Here is a 14539-nt window from a genome sequence, read left to right on the forward strand (position 1 = left end):
TCTATGACCAGCTCTTCGTATTATTAACTACACATAATTTCAGAAATTGTACACAAAGCACAAACTTGGGCGTGGGAAAGACCATCACAGCTGAAGCCCATAAAGCAGTGGTTCTGAAATGGAACTACTGTTGGAAGTAATCGATGTCTTGAGAATAAAAGCATGGAACTGGAGCAGGACTCTGGTTCTCTGAGGCTTGATTGTGTATCATGGATGAACACCTGAGGAAAAAAACTGGATGGGTCAAGTGCTCTCGCAAACAAGTTATAAAGTCATAGAACCATACAACATGGCAACAGGCCTTTTGGCCCAACCTGCCCATGCAATAATAATAATAATAATAATAATAATAATAATAATAATAATAATAATAATAATAATAATAATAATAATAATAATATTCATTTATTGTCATTGCAACGAGTTCAAAATGGCTTGTCTACACTAGTCCCATCTTTGGCCCGTATCCCTCTAAACCTTTCCTATCCATGTACCTGTCCAAATGCCTTTTAAATGTTGTTATTGTACAAGCTTCAATTATTTCCTCCGGAGCTCATTCCATATACTCACCACCCTCTGTGTGAAAAAATTGCCCATTGAATTCCTATTAAATCTTTCCTCTCTCAGCTTAAACCTATGCCCTTTTTCAAAATTCTAAAGGATCTTGTCCATTGAAAGACCAGAAAGGAATCAAGTAATTGTCATCATTGGAAGACCACAAAAACTGAGAAGAAAATATTCTTCCCTTTATGGAGTCCTAGAGCAGTTCTGTTTCCTATTGTTAGACTTTGCTTTCTTGGTGGAGGTTCAAGGAGTGTCCTTCTTGGTTATTCTCAATTAAGGGCTGCTGCAGTGATGTTATTGCAGGCTGACTGATGTCAGGCACATAACATGTACAGCGTGGCGTTATGTACTGTGCGTGCAGCAAAGTGACAAATGAATTCACACTTTAATCCACAGCACAACAATTTTTTTAGTGGATGAAAAGTCATTGACCAGACTGAGGTGATAATCAGAATGAGGGCGGTCATGAACAAGACATTTTTTACTCAGTGTACAACTTTGATTTGGAACTTCTATTTGACAGGGAGTTGGAAACATTTTCAATACTGGATTTGAAAAGGAATTTGGCAAAAACTTGAAAGAAAAAGGATTGCAGGACTATGGGAAAAGAACAGGAGCCAGGAAAGCCGTAAAGTTCTTTAATGGAATCAGCACAGACTTGAAGGCCTGGGTGGCCTCATTCTGTACCTTGTGATTCTCTGAATATGAGTTTATTGTAAAATGAAAGAAAATAAATATTGAAATTAACATCTTCTTGAAGAGGCTGAAATATCCCAGAGATTATCTAAAAAATATGAATGGAAGCACATTCACTGAAATCAAAAGTATGTAAATCTGTTTATTTAATTAGGCTATCTCTATAATTAAAATTGAACATATAGAATGTGCACACATATGGAATCGATAAATGATATAGTAATAAGCATACAAAGTAGACAGAGAAGATCATGGGCAGCATTTCTTGTTCAATTGCATTCATACACAGAAAAACTAATGGATGTATTGGACCTGATTGGATTAATGGTTGGCTGCCAATTACATAGACACCCTCCAGATAAGCTGCCATGATCCAACCTCCCCCCACATCCCGGGCTCACCACTAAGTCCAGAGTTATCCTGTAAAGTGCCGAGTGAGGGATTGATACATTTCACACTTTGTATCTGGCTCTTTCAGCTTTATGCCAACCACAGTTGGCACATCCAGCTCAGCCCTACTTAAATGTGGTTGACAATCTTTGTTTAAAAAGATAAGGGTCATGTTTTATGACTTTTATAACAGTCCCTGAGCTCATGCCAACCCTACGTGCAGTCGACCAGAGCGCACTGTCAAGATTCCCCATTTGACGCTGCTTAACTCACTCTTGGCAACAGGAACCCTGCCAGGACTCCACTGTGCCTGACCTTCAATCCAGATAACTGGATTAGTCTTTGATTCACACATTAGGTGGGGGGTGGGGGGGGAGTGGGTGGGGAACTGTCCCACTATTACAAAAGTCTGCCTAAAGACAGACTATCTGGACCAATAAGTGAGTAGATTATTCGTTATCTTGTTCAGTCAATTGTAAATTTAAACTGTGTTTTCTACTTAACTGGTTATTATTCTTCCATTAATATTCTGTACTCCACATTTGGTGAGTCTGAGTTCTTGATTTCGTTTTTTCAGACCCGTCTACCTCTGGTACCTGATACGGTGATCGTGAATCCAGTATATTAGTCCAATTTATCTTTAAGGCATGGATGTAACTAGGAAAATGGACAGGGGAGAGCCGGTGGATGTGGTGTACCTCGACTTTCAGAAAGCCTTCGACAAGGTCCCACATAGGAGATTAGTGGGCAAAATTAGAGCACATGGTATTGGGGGTGGGGCACTGACATGGATAGAAAATTGGTTGACAGACAGAAAGCAAAGAGTGGGGATAAATGGGTCCCTTTCAGAATGGCAGGCAGTGACTAGTGGGGTACCACAGGGCTCGGTGCTGGGACCGCAGCTAGTTACAATATACATTAATGACTTGGATGAAGGGATTAAAAGTACCATTAGCAAATTTGCAGATGATACAAAGCTGGGTGGTTGTGTGAACTGTGAGGAAGATGCTATGAGGTTGCAGGGTGACTTGGACAGGTTGTGTGAGTTGGCGGATGCATGGCAGATGCAGTTTAATGTGGATAAGTGTGAGGTTATCCACTTTGGTGGTAAGAATAGGAAGGCAGATTATTATCTGAATGGTGTCAAGTTAGGAAAAGGGGACGTACAAGGAGATCTGGGTGTCCTTGTTCATCAGTCACTGAAAGTAAGCATGCAGGTACAGCAGGCAGTGAAGAAAACCAATGGAATGTTGGCCTTCATAACAAGAGGAGTTGAGTATAGGAGCAAAGAGGTCCTTCTGCAGTTGTACAGTCAAGTCAAGTCAAGTCAATTTATTTGTATAGCACATTTAAAAACAACCCACGTTGACCAAAGTGCTGCACATCTGACTAGGAAAAAAAAGAAACATACAGTGGCAGGCAGCCAAACACAACGGCGTGGCCATCTTGAACAAAATGTTAATTCAATCACCCACAGTCCAACAACAAAAGCATTAAATAAGCATCAAAATTACACCCCCAAAAAACCCCCAAAAAACAGGGGGTCTAGTGAGACCGCACCTGGAGTACTGTGTGCAGTTTTGGTCTCCAAATTTGAGAAAGGATATTCTTGCTATTGAGGGTGTGCAGCATAGTTTTACTAGGTTAATTCCCGGAATGGCGGGACTGTCATATGTTGAAAGACTGGAGCGACTAGGTTTGTATACACTGGAATTTAGAAGGATGAGAGGGGATCGTATCAAAACATGTAAGATTATTAAGGGGTTGGACACGTTAGAGGCAGGAAACATGTTCCCAATGTTTGGGGAGTCCAGAACCAGGGGCCACAGTTTAAGAATAAGGGGTAGGCCATTTAGAACGGAGATGAGGAAAAACTTTTTCAGTCAGATAGTTGTAAATCTGTGGAATTCTCTGCCTCAGAAGGCAGTGGAGGCCAATTCTCTGAATGCTTTCATGAGGGATCGAGATAGAGCTCTTAAGGATAGCGGAGTCAGGGGGTATGGGGAGAAGGCAGGAACGGGGTACTGATTGAGAATGATCAGCCATGATCACATTGAATGGTGGTGCTGGCTCGAAGGGCCGAATGGCCTCTTCCTGCACCTATTGTCTATTGTCTATTGAAAGTCAAACCAGAGGGTTGGAAGCTGGCAGTTTACAGCAACATCGGAAAAACCTACCTCAAATAACTGTACAATTTAAACAGCCCCAGGGAACATGTCAACTCTCTATGCGGTTGGCTACGTGTGCTGTCCTCTGAGAGAGGATGTCCATGTGAAATGAGTCTCCAGTGCTGCTTAAAAAGAGTGGTGGTAATAACCTTAAAGGCTGCATGAGCAAGTTAGAATGTGCACCAAAAGCAGTTCTTCCAGTTTTCTGTCCCATGTAAAGTCACCCTTAATTTAAGCAGAGGTGGTAAGGGAGCAAATCCAAAGCACACAAATAGATGAACAATTAATTTAAACAATCACTGAACACAGGCCTCTACCGCATGCAATCGACCGTGGAACATCAACAGCATGTCCCACTACATTGCCTGGCTCGCTCGTGGCTGCAGGAATCCTGCCTGCATACCACCGCGGTTTATGTGACCTTCAATCCAGACATTCAAATTGGTTTGATTAAAATGGCATGGAATAGGAGGGGTATTGAGGAGAGATGCCGCACTCCAGTAGAGCTCTGTCTCGAGTTGGACAATCACATGGTCGATTTTGCCAACGCTTTCTTCTTGCCCCCCCCCCCCCCTGGCTGAGCAATGTCAAGATCAATTTGCTTTCTGATGCGATGGATGCCAGACCACCTTCCAACGGCTCCTGCAGGGGTATTTGCACAGTCCCGCTGGATGTCACAGGGTGGTTGTGAGGGACTCACAACAGTGCCCCCTCACCTTGGATATCCAGAAATCTCATTACATTGATGACACATTATTGAAAAGTCCAACTGAGAAGGCTGCAGTGACTGCTTAAGATACTTTAGTGACGCACATGTGGGTCAGGGATGAGTCATTAACTCCCAAAAGGTGCAAGGACCCAGTCATAATGTCATGTTTCTGGGCATACAGTGGCACTTTGGGTTAGCACATAGTTCCTGACAGGGTTATGAGCACGTTTTTGGAGAACTCTACTCCCATAAATGAGCAGGAAACAGAGATTTGTGGAGCTGCTGGGATATTAGCGCAGGCATACCCTGCATTTGACAATTATATTAAAGCCACGGTATGTTGTCATCCAGAAAAAGGCAGAGTTTGAATGGGGACCAGAACAGCAAAGTACCTTTGTGGCTGATAAGATTGCATGAGAACAGGCCTTGGCCTGCCCACCGGGCTGGAAGGTATCCCCTTTGAACTACACATATTGGTACGAGACTATTTGGTCATTTGGAGTTTGTGGCCGAAACAAGGTGGAACCGTGCCTTTAGGGTTCTGGAGTAGAACAATGCCAGATGCAGCTGAGCGATATACCGCAGTTACGAAAGAGCTATGCCTTCAAGAGGCCAGTGAACATTTCCTTCCCTATCATTATGGGCACAATACTCATGATAAACCATGATCCTAAATATCAAGGGTGATATAAAGCTGAAATAATGAATATTTAATTTGGCTTAAACACACACTCACCATGGAAAAGCTTATGAACCCTAATTCAAGAGTAGGATACCTTTTGCAGAGTTCTTTGCCTTTGCTGCCCACACCTTTACTTTATTTTTCATTATGTACTCTAATCCTCCTATGTAGACCTTGCCGAGACAGCAACAATCGGGGAAATGCTGCTCGGACGATTCATGCCCGCACACCAGTACTAATTGCCTGTTTGTCAGGGTTAGATATCTTCTTCCCCATCCATTTCCGCAACTAAAGCCTGCTGCCTCAGCTGGTGGATTCCTTCCTCTACTGTCGTCCATTCTTTAACCTAGTGATGATCCAAATCCATCGGCGAGGAGTATCTATGCTTTAGTGACCCGACCACCCTTCCAAATAAAAAGACATGAGCCCAAACAGGCTGCATTAACTGGAGGTTAACCAAGTGGTCATTACACATACACTCCTAGCCTCCCATCTCTCTGTCCAAAAGGTAAGTCAGATCCACCCGTCTCCCTGTTCCATAAACATAACAGCCAGGTGGATAACAGATGAGGCCAGTCTAGGGTCTAGTCAAGGGCCCTCCGACAGGCATCATGATCATTATCATACCAGATATTCCCTTCCATCCCTTGGCTAACATGGTCTGGACATTTACCGGATCCGGTTTCAAATCTTCACTTTGTTCATCCTCCTCGTGGCACACCTGAGGTAGTTTATATCAAGTCAAGTCAATTTTATTTGTGTAGCACATTTAAACACAACCCACGTTGACCAAAGTGCTGTAAATCAGTGCAGGTACTAAAAAAGAACATACAATAGCACACAAACCTAACAACACAGACATAAACAGTTTACAGCACACCCTCAAACGCTGGGGAATAGAAGTAAGTTTTGAGCCTGGACTTAAAGGAGTCGATGGAGGGGGCAGTTCTGATGGGGAGTGGGATGCTGTTCCACAGTCTAGGAGCTGCAACCGCAAAAGCGCGGTCACCCCTGAGCTTAAGCCTAGACCGCGGTATAGCCAGTAGCCCCAAGTCGGCCGACCTGAGGGACCTGGAGTTTGAGTGGTGGGTTAGAAGATTTTTGATATAGGAGGGGGCAAGCCCATTTAGGGCTTTGTATGCAAATAGGAGGTGCTTGAAATCGATTCTGTACTGTACTGGGAGCCAGTGGAGAGAGGCCAGAATTTGGGTGATGTGGTCCTGAGGTAGTTTATATGCCTTTTGCACAACACTCTTCTGCCACTTTTGCCTGTTTCTGCATTGTTTTTATTACCCCTTGCCACTTTTGTTTCATGTCTTCAAATCCTTGCATTAATCGCTCCATCTCCTCACTTATCACTTTCTTTTCTTCCTGTTATTGCTTTACTACTGTGACCAGTAGCCAGAGAACATCTCCTTTACTGTTTTTAGTGGTGGTGAAACTAGCCACTTGATGCACAAGATTCACCGATCTATCCGTTAGTCTGTTTTTCCAACATACCAGTGATCCTGACTTTGCCAGCAGGTTGCTAATGTTCCAGAACCTTCAAAATTATCCTATATTCCTTGGGAGGTATAGCTTCTGCTTTCGAAACATCACGGGTCAATATTTTTGATCCTGCGCCTGTGTGGCTTTGAAAGCAAAGACTACATAGACAGATAACTCAAACAATGCCAACTTTATTACAGTTGAAACAGTTATAATTGGCAATGCTAGTGGACCCCCTTCATGAGCAGGCGGCTTTGTCCACAATTTGGTTTGCAGTTTTCCCTGGACCAGTCGTGACAGAGTCTGAGGGTGAAGTCCCAACTGCAGAAAGTCTCCAAGGCTCCTGTAACCCCATGAATACATGCAAGTCAGCACGGTACATTCTTTCATCCACTTCTCTGGAGAAAAGGATTAGGTGAAGTTTCGGGTCAGAACCCTTCTTCAGCCATACTTGCTCCTTTTCTCCAGAGATGCTGCCAGAACCACTGAGTTAGTCCAATTTTATGTGTCTATCTTTGGTGTAAACCAGCATTTGCAGTTCATTCCTACATATTCTTTCATCCATCTCCCCTGTTTGTTTCGAAGGTAGACACAAAATGCTGGGGTAACTCAACGGGACAGGCAGTATCTCTGGAGAGAAGGAATGGAGATGCTGCCTGGCCCGCTGAGTTACTCCAGCATTTTGTGTCTACCTTCGATCTAAACCAGCATCTGCAGTTCTTTTTTACACACCCCCTGTTTGTTTCTCGGCTGGCTGATTTATCATGGTATACACCTTATCTGATCTCCCCAAGTACTCTTAGCCCTGGTCAGGATCAAAAGGCCTGTGAAATCTGCTTCCCTTGCACAAATGGATGACTGCTCCATCCTCATCCCCACTGCCCACACTAGCATCCTCCAATTAAAGTAGCAAATCAGTCATGTCATGTTCAAGATCTGTGATTTAACTCTTCCCAAAGAGCAACCAATACATAACGAGTAAAATATGTGTTATTTTATTCAATCATTGTTAATTCAAAAATGTGTTTGACTGTTATTTCTCTTACATTAATGTTAAGTACTTCACTTTGAACCCCCCCCCCCCCCCCCAAAAAAAATCAATAGATATTATCCAGCTCAGGAAGGGGCCGCTGGCAGATCATTAGAGCAGTTGTATGCTGCCACCTTATCCACCTTTAGATCAATGCATGGGCTGTTACATCAGCATTGCAGATGAAGGTGGCCCAGAGCATCATTGATCTGAGTTAGGGTCCATAGGCATTTCTATGGTGAATGTCTTTGGCTCAAAGTAAATATTCAATATTTCAGCTTTATATCACCCTTGATCTTTAAGATTATAGGTTATCATGAGTATTGTGCCAATTCATTCAATTTTATTTGCTCCCAAAACTATTAATGGGACTAGCAATTAGGAAGACAAAAATTATGTTGTCTTTATTGCAAAAAGCGTTTGACAACAGGTGTAGCAATATTGTGCTCCAATTATTTAGAGCTCTAAAGAGACTCCATCTAGAATATTATGCACCAGGACAGTCTCCCTATCAAAAGGAGAAGTGCAGCAAATATTCACCACAGTCTTAGGATGGGAAGATAGACACTAAGTGCTGGAGTAACTCAACGGGTCAGGCAGCATCTCTGGAGAGGAGTCTATCTTGGGATGGGAAGTTTGTCACCTGAGGAGGAATTAAGCAGGATAGGCCTTTATTCTCAAGGTTAGAAGAATGAAGGACGATCATATTGAAGCATACAAAATCTCAAGGGGCTAAGTTGCAGAGGTGATAATTCCCTTGCATGGGATGTCCGGAACCAGTGGTCAACAAATAAATTAAGAAGCTGATCATTCTTCACCAGACAGCTGAAGAGACTCAGTTGCTGAGTATATTCAACACAGAGTTCAATACATTTTGAATTTAAGAAATTAGGGGAATGGAGAGATATAGAGTTAGTTCTGGAAAGTAGCACCGAGGTAAGAGATCAGCCAGATCTTATTAAATGGCAGAGTCTATGTGAAGGACTGATTATCTACTTCTGCTTTTATTTCTTTAGCTGTTGTGATGGTTTACCAATGGGGAAACTCCATGCGTGGGGTAATTGGAGGGAGTAAAATTGTCAGACAGGGTGAGCATTTATCTCAAACCTGCAAGTTTGAGGACAGTGGCAAACCTTGTTTAGCTGGACAATGCATTTGCAGGTTCGTCATCTCTTAAAAAGCTGAGCCTGATGACAGACACCACTATAACCAGTTCACCATCACTTACATAGACTCATCTTTAGAAGGACCCTCAGCAGATATGTTATACTTGAATGATATCAAAGTAAAATGTTCCAATGAGCAGCCGCTCTGCTAGAATGCCACCAACTGTAAGTGCTGTGGCATATTTCTGAGATGTTCATTGTTTTCTCAGAGTCCACTATAACAGAGAATATGAACTGTGCCTCTTCTGCAAAATATCCGCAAATTTCATTCAGCAAAAGCAATAGAATGGAGGTGTAAGGAACAACCTAACTTTGGTCCTCCGCTTTGGTAAACATGCTGGAAGACTGATCAGTAAAACTGGTGCTATGGAGTTGCACAGAGGGAAAAAAAGCTTCCATAAGTAGCACTGTGCCTGCAGCTATCAGCCAGGTGATTGGGATTTCATTACCTCCAGGAAATCCGTGTTTTCAGCTTTGGGGTTTTTTTTGCGAAATTTAGGAAACTTGGGTTTGAATAATGCATTTCCTTTTCAGTTGGTGTCCAAATTTTTCCAGTGATAATTTCAGTTAAACCTGCACCAGTGTCAAAATATATTGACTTAAGTCAACAAGGAGCTCAACTGATAAGGGATTAGGAAGGTTGGAAGATGGAAAAAATAAGTGAAGGAAATTATTTGACTTTACAGCGAGAACTTTTATTCACTTGAATACAATTGTCATCGCCGCTCAAGGTTGAAGAAACAGGTGGTTACACATAGAACCTATGTTTTATGGAACAGAATGATAAAGACTTTAAAATAATTACTCATCTAAATTGTATGCATGTGAAAAGACATATTATGTTAATTTATTGAGAAATGTTTATTTAGCGGATCCCTTTGTTTAAGCTAGCAAGCTGTTTTAATTGATCTCACTGTATTTTCTATCCAAGATGTTAAGACGTTACAAATCATATGAGTGAAATAAATGATTTTAGATTTTCTCTTCTTGAGATAGATGGAGTGAAATCGGTCCATATGAAAAATGGCCTGCATCGACAATCCATTGAACTGATATTCACTATCAGCCATCTCCTGCCATTGGCAAATTCCAGTCCACAATGTCCTGTTTATGATTTGAAGGCCAGTTGAAACTGGTTAAAATTTACAGATTAAAGACAAGTGGCCATTACATTATTCCCTTGTGGTCAATGAGTACACACAAGATTGTGTTTCCCAACATTTGTTTAGAGATACAGCAGGGAAACAGGCCCTTTGGCCCATCGAGTCCATGTGAGCCATCAATCACCAATCCACATTTGTTCTGTTATCCTACTTTCAAACCCTGTGTATATAACTGGTATGAGTTATGCAATACTGATTTTATTTTAAAAATTGCACACAAAATATTCATGGAAACTAAAATACATATGTACTTGTTTGTTGCACTACAATGGAAAATATTTGGAGGATTATAAACTTGCTCCTCATTTTAATTATTAATCAATATCCTTTTAGCACACAGCAGTCTTTGTAAACCTCGACTTCTTAGACTAAGTTGTTAAATTAGTAAAGTTGCTTTGAGGTCTTACACCTCCTTACGGCTTACTAATTTTAGAGAAATTACTAAATCAAATTACGAGGACAGCTTTATGACCAAAAAAGAGATAATTAAACGATGTTCCTTTGTTGTAGATTCCAATTCAGATGACTTTGATCCTGCTTCAACTAAAAGCAAGTACGACTCAATGGATTTTGATACCTTGCTGAAAGAGGCCCAGCGAAGCTTGCGTAGGTAACAGACACCAAATGTGCTAAATGTGGAGAAAGCTGCAGTACCTTGCAGGCATCCTGTCATGTACCATTAAAGAACTTGCATTAGTCATCTTGGGATTTTATCCCTCTTTACACCCTGTACAAATGAAGTTTACATGAACACAGCGGCTGCAGTGTGTGAGGAGAGTTGAAGGATGTTCAACTTAAATGAAAAGGAATCCAAAAGCAAACGTACAGACAGTAAGCTAGTGATATTTTACAGTACATGTGATATTTAAATGATATTCTGATTGGTGGAATATGCAGCTTGTTCAGCATTTTTTCTGACATTTGGATGTGGTATAACATTATTGACAAGAGCTGGGAATAAATACTTGGGGTGTTTCAAATATTTTATTTACTAAATGCTAAAATGTAGTTACAGATTTACAAATGTTAAACTGAGAGATTTTTATTTTGTGTAAATATGACAATGTTTGTTTTTTTTGTTACAGCTATGCACTGTAAATGCAGCCTTCTTTTAAATAATTAAAACAAGAATGTAACCATAAGTTAAACACTAGTGTACAATAATATATTTAGAAAATTAGAGAGGTACAAAGCTGAGATGGGTAAAGTAGTCTGTGTGGCACATGGACCAATGCTCATTTCCAACAATGTAGCTTTACAATGACCTTGCAACTGATTAGCTTAGAAAATGAATCAGGTCACCACTTCCATTGCTATGTTTAATCATTGAAGGTGCTTTTATTTTTTTGTCGTTCACAGTAACTTAGATAAAAATTTATAAATCAGAAGAATAAAATGAAAAGATATTCATGATTTACTTCTGATTTAAAATTATAATTACAGATCACTGTATATTGATTAAAATATGATAGTTATCACACAAATTCCATCTATTTTAGAGGAAACCTTAAGGACAGATAAGTTAGCAAATTCCAAATTATCTTAACTTCACCATTTGTTGAAATAAGGAACCAGTGGATAAAAGCTTTGCCTTTGATGCTAGCAATAGATGTCCACTGCACTATTGACACCCATTGTGAAACTCCAGATAATTTTAGAACTGAACATCAGGACAGGAAGACATTGTTAAGTAGCAGCTAGCAAAGGTGAATTTCTACCCCAGAATTTGCGAGATATGTCTCCACTTGTTTCCCACTTCATCGTCTCCAACAGTGGCTACACCTAAGCTCTTTTAGATTTACACCTCCAGCAGGTGATAGTTTTATTTATTTGTCCATCTCCACTTTGTATTGAGTGATCCAAATGTCTGCCATTGGAAAATTGTCTTCATATATTTGGTAAACCAAACCGAGTTGTCAACTTTGTAAGTATATACTAATAGCAATATAAAGGTTTTTGACCTAATCATTCATTCACCATGGTATCACTGGTCTTTTATCTCTGCCCGCACTATTATTAGAAATAGTTTCAGGTCTTTTAACTCATTTTATCATACGATGCCAAACTGAGGTTTACATTTTCTTCCCTGGATTTTGAATATTCTCTTCTTTATTGTAATAGTAAGATTGTAAAAATAAATATAAAAATAGCAATAAATGTTTATTTTTAAAGATCTAATTTTAGCATACCATGTTGTGAAGTGGAGGATCAGGCACATTACCCAGCTTCTTTAGGTGCTTTTTGTGTGTTTCAAGAAATGTTAGAATTCTAACCTATAACAACTACAGTATTTCATAGTTTTGTGTGTAGCAATGGCTAACTTAAACAAAATAAGTGAAACTGTGTGTTCGTAGCTAATGTTAGTTCTCAACTATTCTTTATAACTTGGGTAATGATGTTTTGTTCTGTCTGGCAAACTTGATGAGGATTTTAATTGTAAAATAAAATTTGCTCTGTACAATAACTAGAATAGCAATGTATTATATCACTTGATTATTCTTAATTTTAATTAATTTCTGAGGACACTGTGCTGTTAGGTGTGTGGGTGAAAATATATTAGTTGATGGAACTGTGCTGACCAGGAAATGTGAAGAGGAACATCTATGTGAGTTCCTTTTGACTGACATTTCTAACTGTAATGTGTGGTTGAATCATTGTATAGAATTACTGTGATTTTTTTTTTAAATGTGCAGTTTTCATCAACCTCACTTAACTAATAAAGGGAAACAATGTTCCAAACACTTCCCTGTGTGCGTAATCATCATACAAATCAAATCTGCATAAACTTAATAATTTTTAAAATTATTGTAATTTTTGTATAATTTATTGTAAAATGCAAATGAATCGGAGGATTAATAATTGATTCCTCAAACAACAATTTAAATTTATAATCATCTTTAACATACCAGTAGGTCACAAATGCTTCAAAAACTTAGTACTGAGCCACCTAAAAAGATATCAAGTTAAACAATTATATGTAGCTTTGGCATGAACAGATGTTTCTTAAAAATATAACTTTAAAAGAATATCTTCAATGAGGAAAAAAAAGTAGAAGGCTGTGAGTTTTAGGGAAGGAATTCTTCAATTTAAAGGCTTTGGCAGTTGAAGGCATCTTGAATGCAACATGAGAACTGTAAAATTAAATGTCTAGAAATAATAATAATAATAATAATAATAATAATAATAAACATTTATTTTATATAGCGCTTTTCCACATGCTCAAAGACGCTTTACAAAAACAGTCAAAACATAAAAACAAACAAACTGACAAACTGACGGAGAAATCTATTTTTTTTTTAGTGTTACAAAACCCTAAATCAATTTTACCCAGAGTAGATTGAATTAGCAAATATTTGGGGTAAAAACACAAATTGACCAAATTGGACGACTTCATGCCACAGATCAATTTCAGTTTAGTTCATTGTCACGTGTACCGAGGTACAGGGAAAAGCTTTTGCTGCGTGCTAACCAGTCAGCAGAAAGACAATACATGATTACAATCGAGCTATACACAGTGTATAGATACACGATAAGGGAATGGTTATAACAGTGACAGACACACAACGAGGATCTCAATTTCCAGGCACTACAAGTTTTGTCCATTACCGACATGCATGAGAGCATAAATGACTGTCATGGAACAGGCACAGAAGAGGTAATATGCTCCTGATTTACTTGTGATTCCAAGAGACACTTTGTTGACATCAGGGCAGCTTCAGAACAGACCGCAGAGTCCTCAAATATTAACCAAGTACAGGAGAGTGTACTAAAACTAGCAGGGAGTGCACAGAGCTGCTACTCTTTCAAAAAGTTACTTTTTCAATAAGTGCCTTAGTGATAACAATAGTAGGACACGTGCTGCCGAAAGGACAGGGAGTTTCAGGACCATAGGATAGGAGGAAAAACATATCTATCTGCAAATAACATTCCCAGAGAGTCTTCAATGCGCCACTTTGTACCTGGATTTCTTGGATGAACATAATCTTTGTCAATGGTATCTCTCACTATGTCCACCAGATTGGTCCAGGCAGCTGCACACCTTTATTATAAAGGAAGTTACATGAAGATCTCATCATGGGGGAACATCTTTATTTATTTTAAGGCAGAGAAAGTTTCCCTTCCCTCGGATATTACCAATATATACCAGTCCTACTGCTGTAGCCAGCATTTAACTACTCTTGTGCCCATAAGAAACCCATAACATTCACTAGCACCTCCTTCAACTTCATCTATTGTATCCGCTGTTCCAGATGTCAACTTCTCTACATCGGCGAGACCAAACGCAGGCTCGGCGATCGTTTCGCTCAACACCTTCGCTCAGTCCGCCTTAACCAACCTGATCTCCTGGTGGCTCAGCACATCAACTCCCCTCCCATTCCCAATCTGACCTTTCTGTCATGGGCCTCCTCCATTGTCATAGTGAGGCCCAACGCAAATTGGAGGAACAGCATCTCATATTTCGCTTAGGTGTTTACACCCCAGC

The 14539-nt window shown here is 40.0% G+C and overlaps 1 protein-coding gene across 1 annotated transcript in view; it reads left to right on the plus strand.

The window, feature by feature from the left end:
* Window positions 1-12808, plus strand: part of ppargc1a (peroxisome proliferator-activated receptor gamma, coactivator 1 alpha) — a 474789-nt gene extending 461981 nt beyond the window's left edge. Inside the window, exon 13 of the mRNA XM_078400596.1 lies at window positions 10567-12808. Within this exon, the coding sequence (XP_078256722.1) occupies window positions 10567-10670 (104 nt within the window). The 3' untranslated portion in view covers window positions 10671-12808. The remainder of the gene's footprint in view (window positions 1-10566) is intronic.
* Window positions 12809-14539: the final 1731 nt, after the last annotated feature.

Source organism: Rhinoraja longicauda, chromosome 1 (assembly GCF_053455715.1).
Source record: "Rhinoraja longicauda isolate Sanriku21f chromosome 1, sRhiLon1.1, whole genome shotgun sequence".
Classification (NCBI taxonomy): Eukaryota; Metazoa; Chordata; class Chondrichthyes; order Rajiformes; family Arhynchobatidae; genus Rhinoraja; species Rhinoraja longicauda.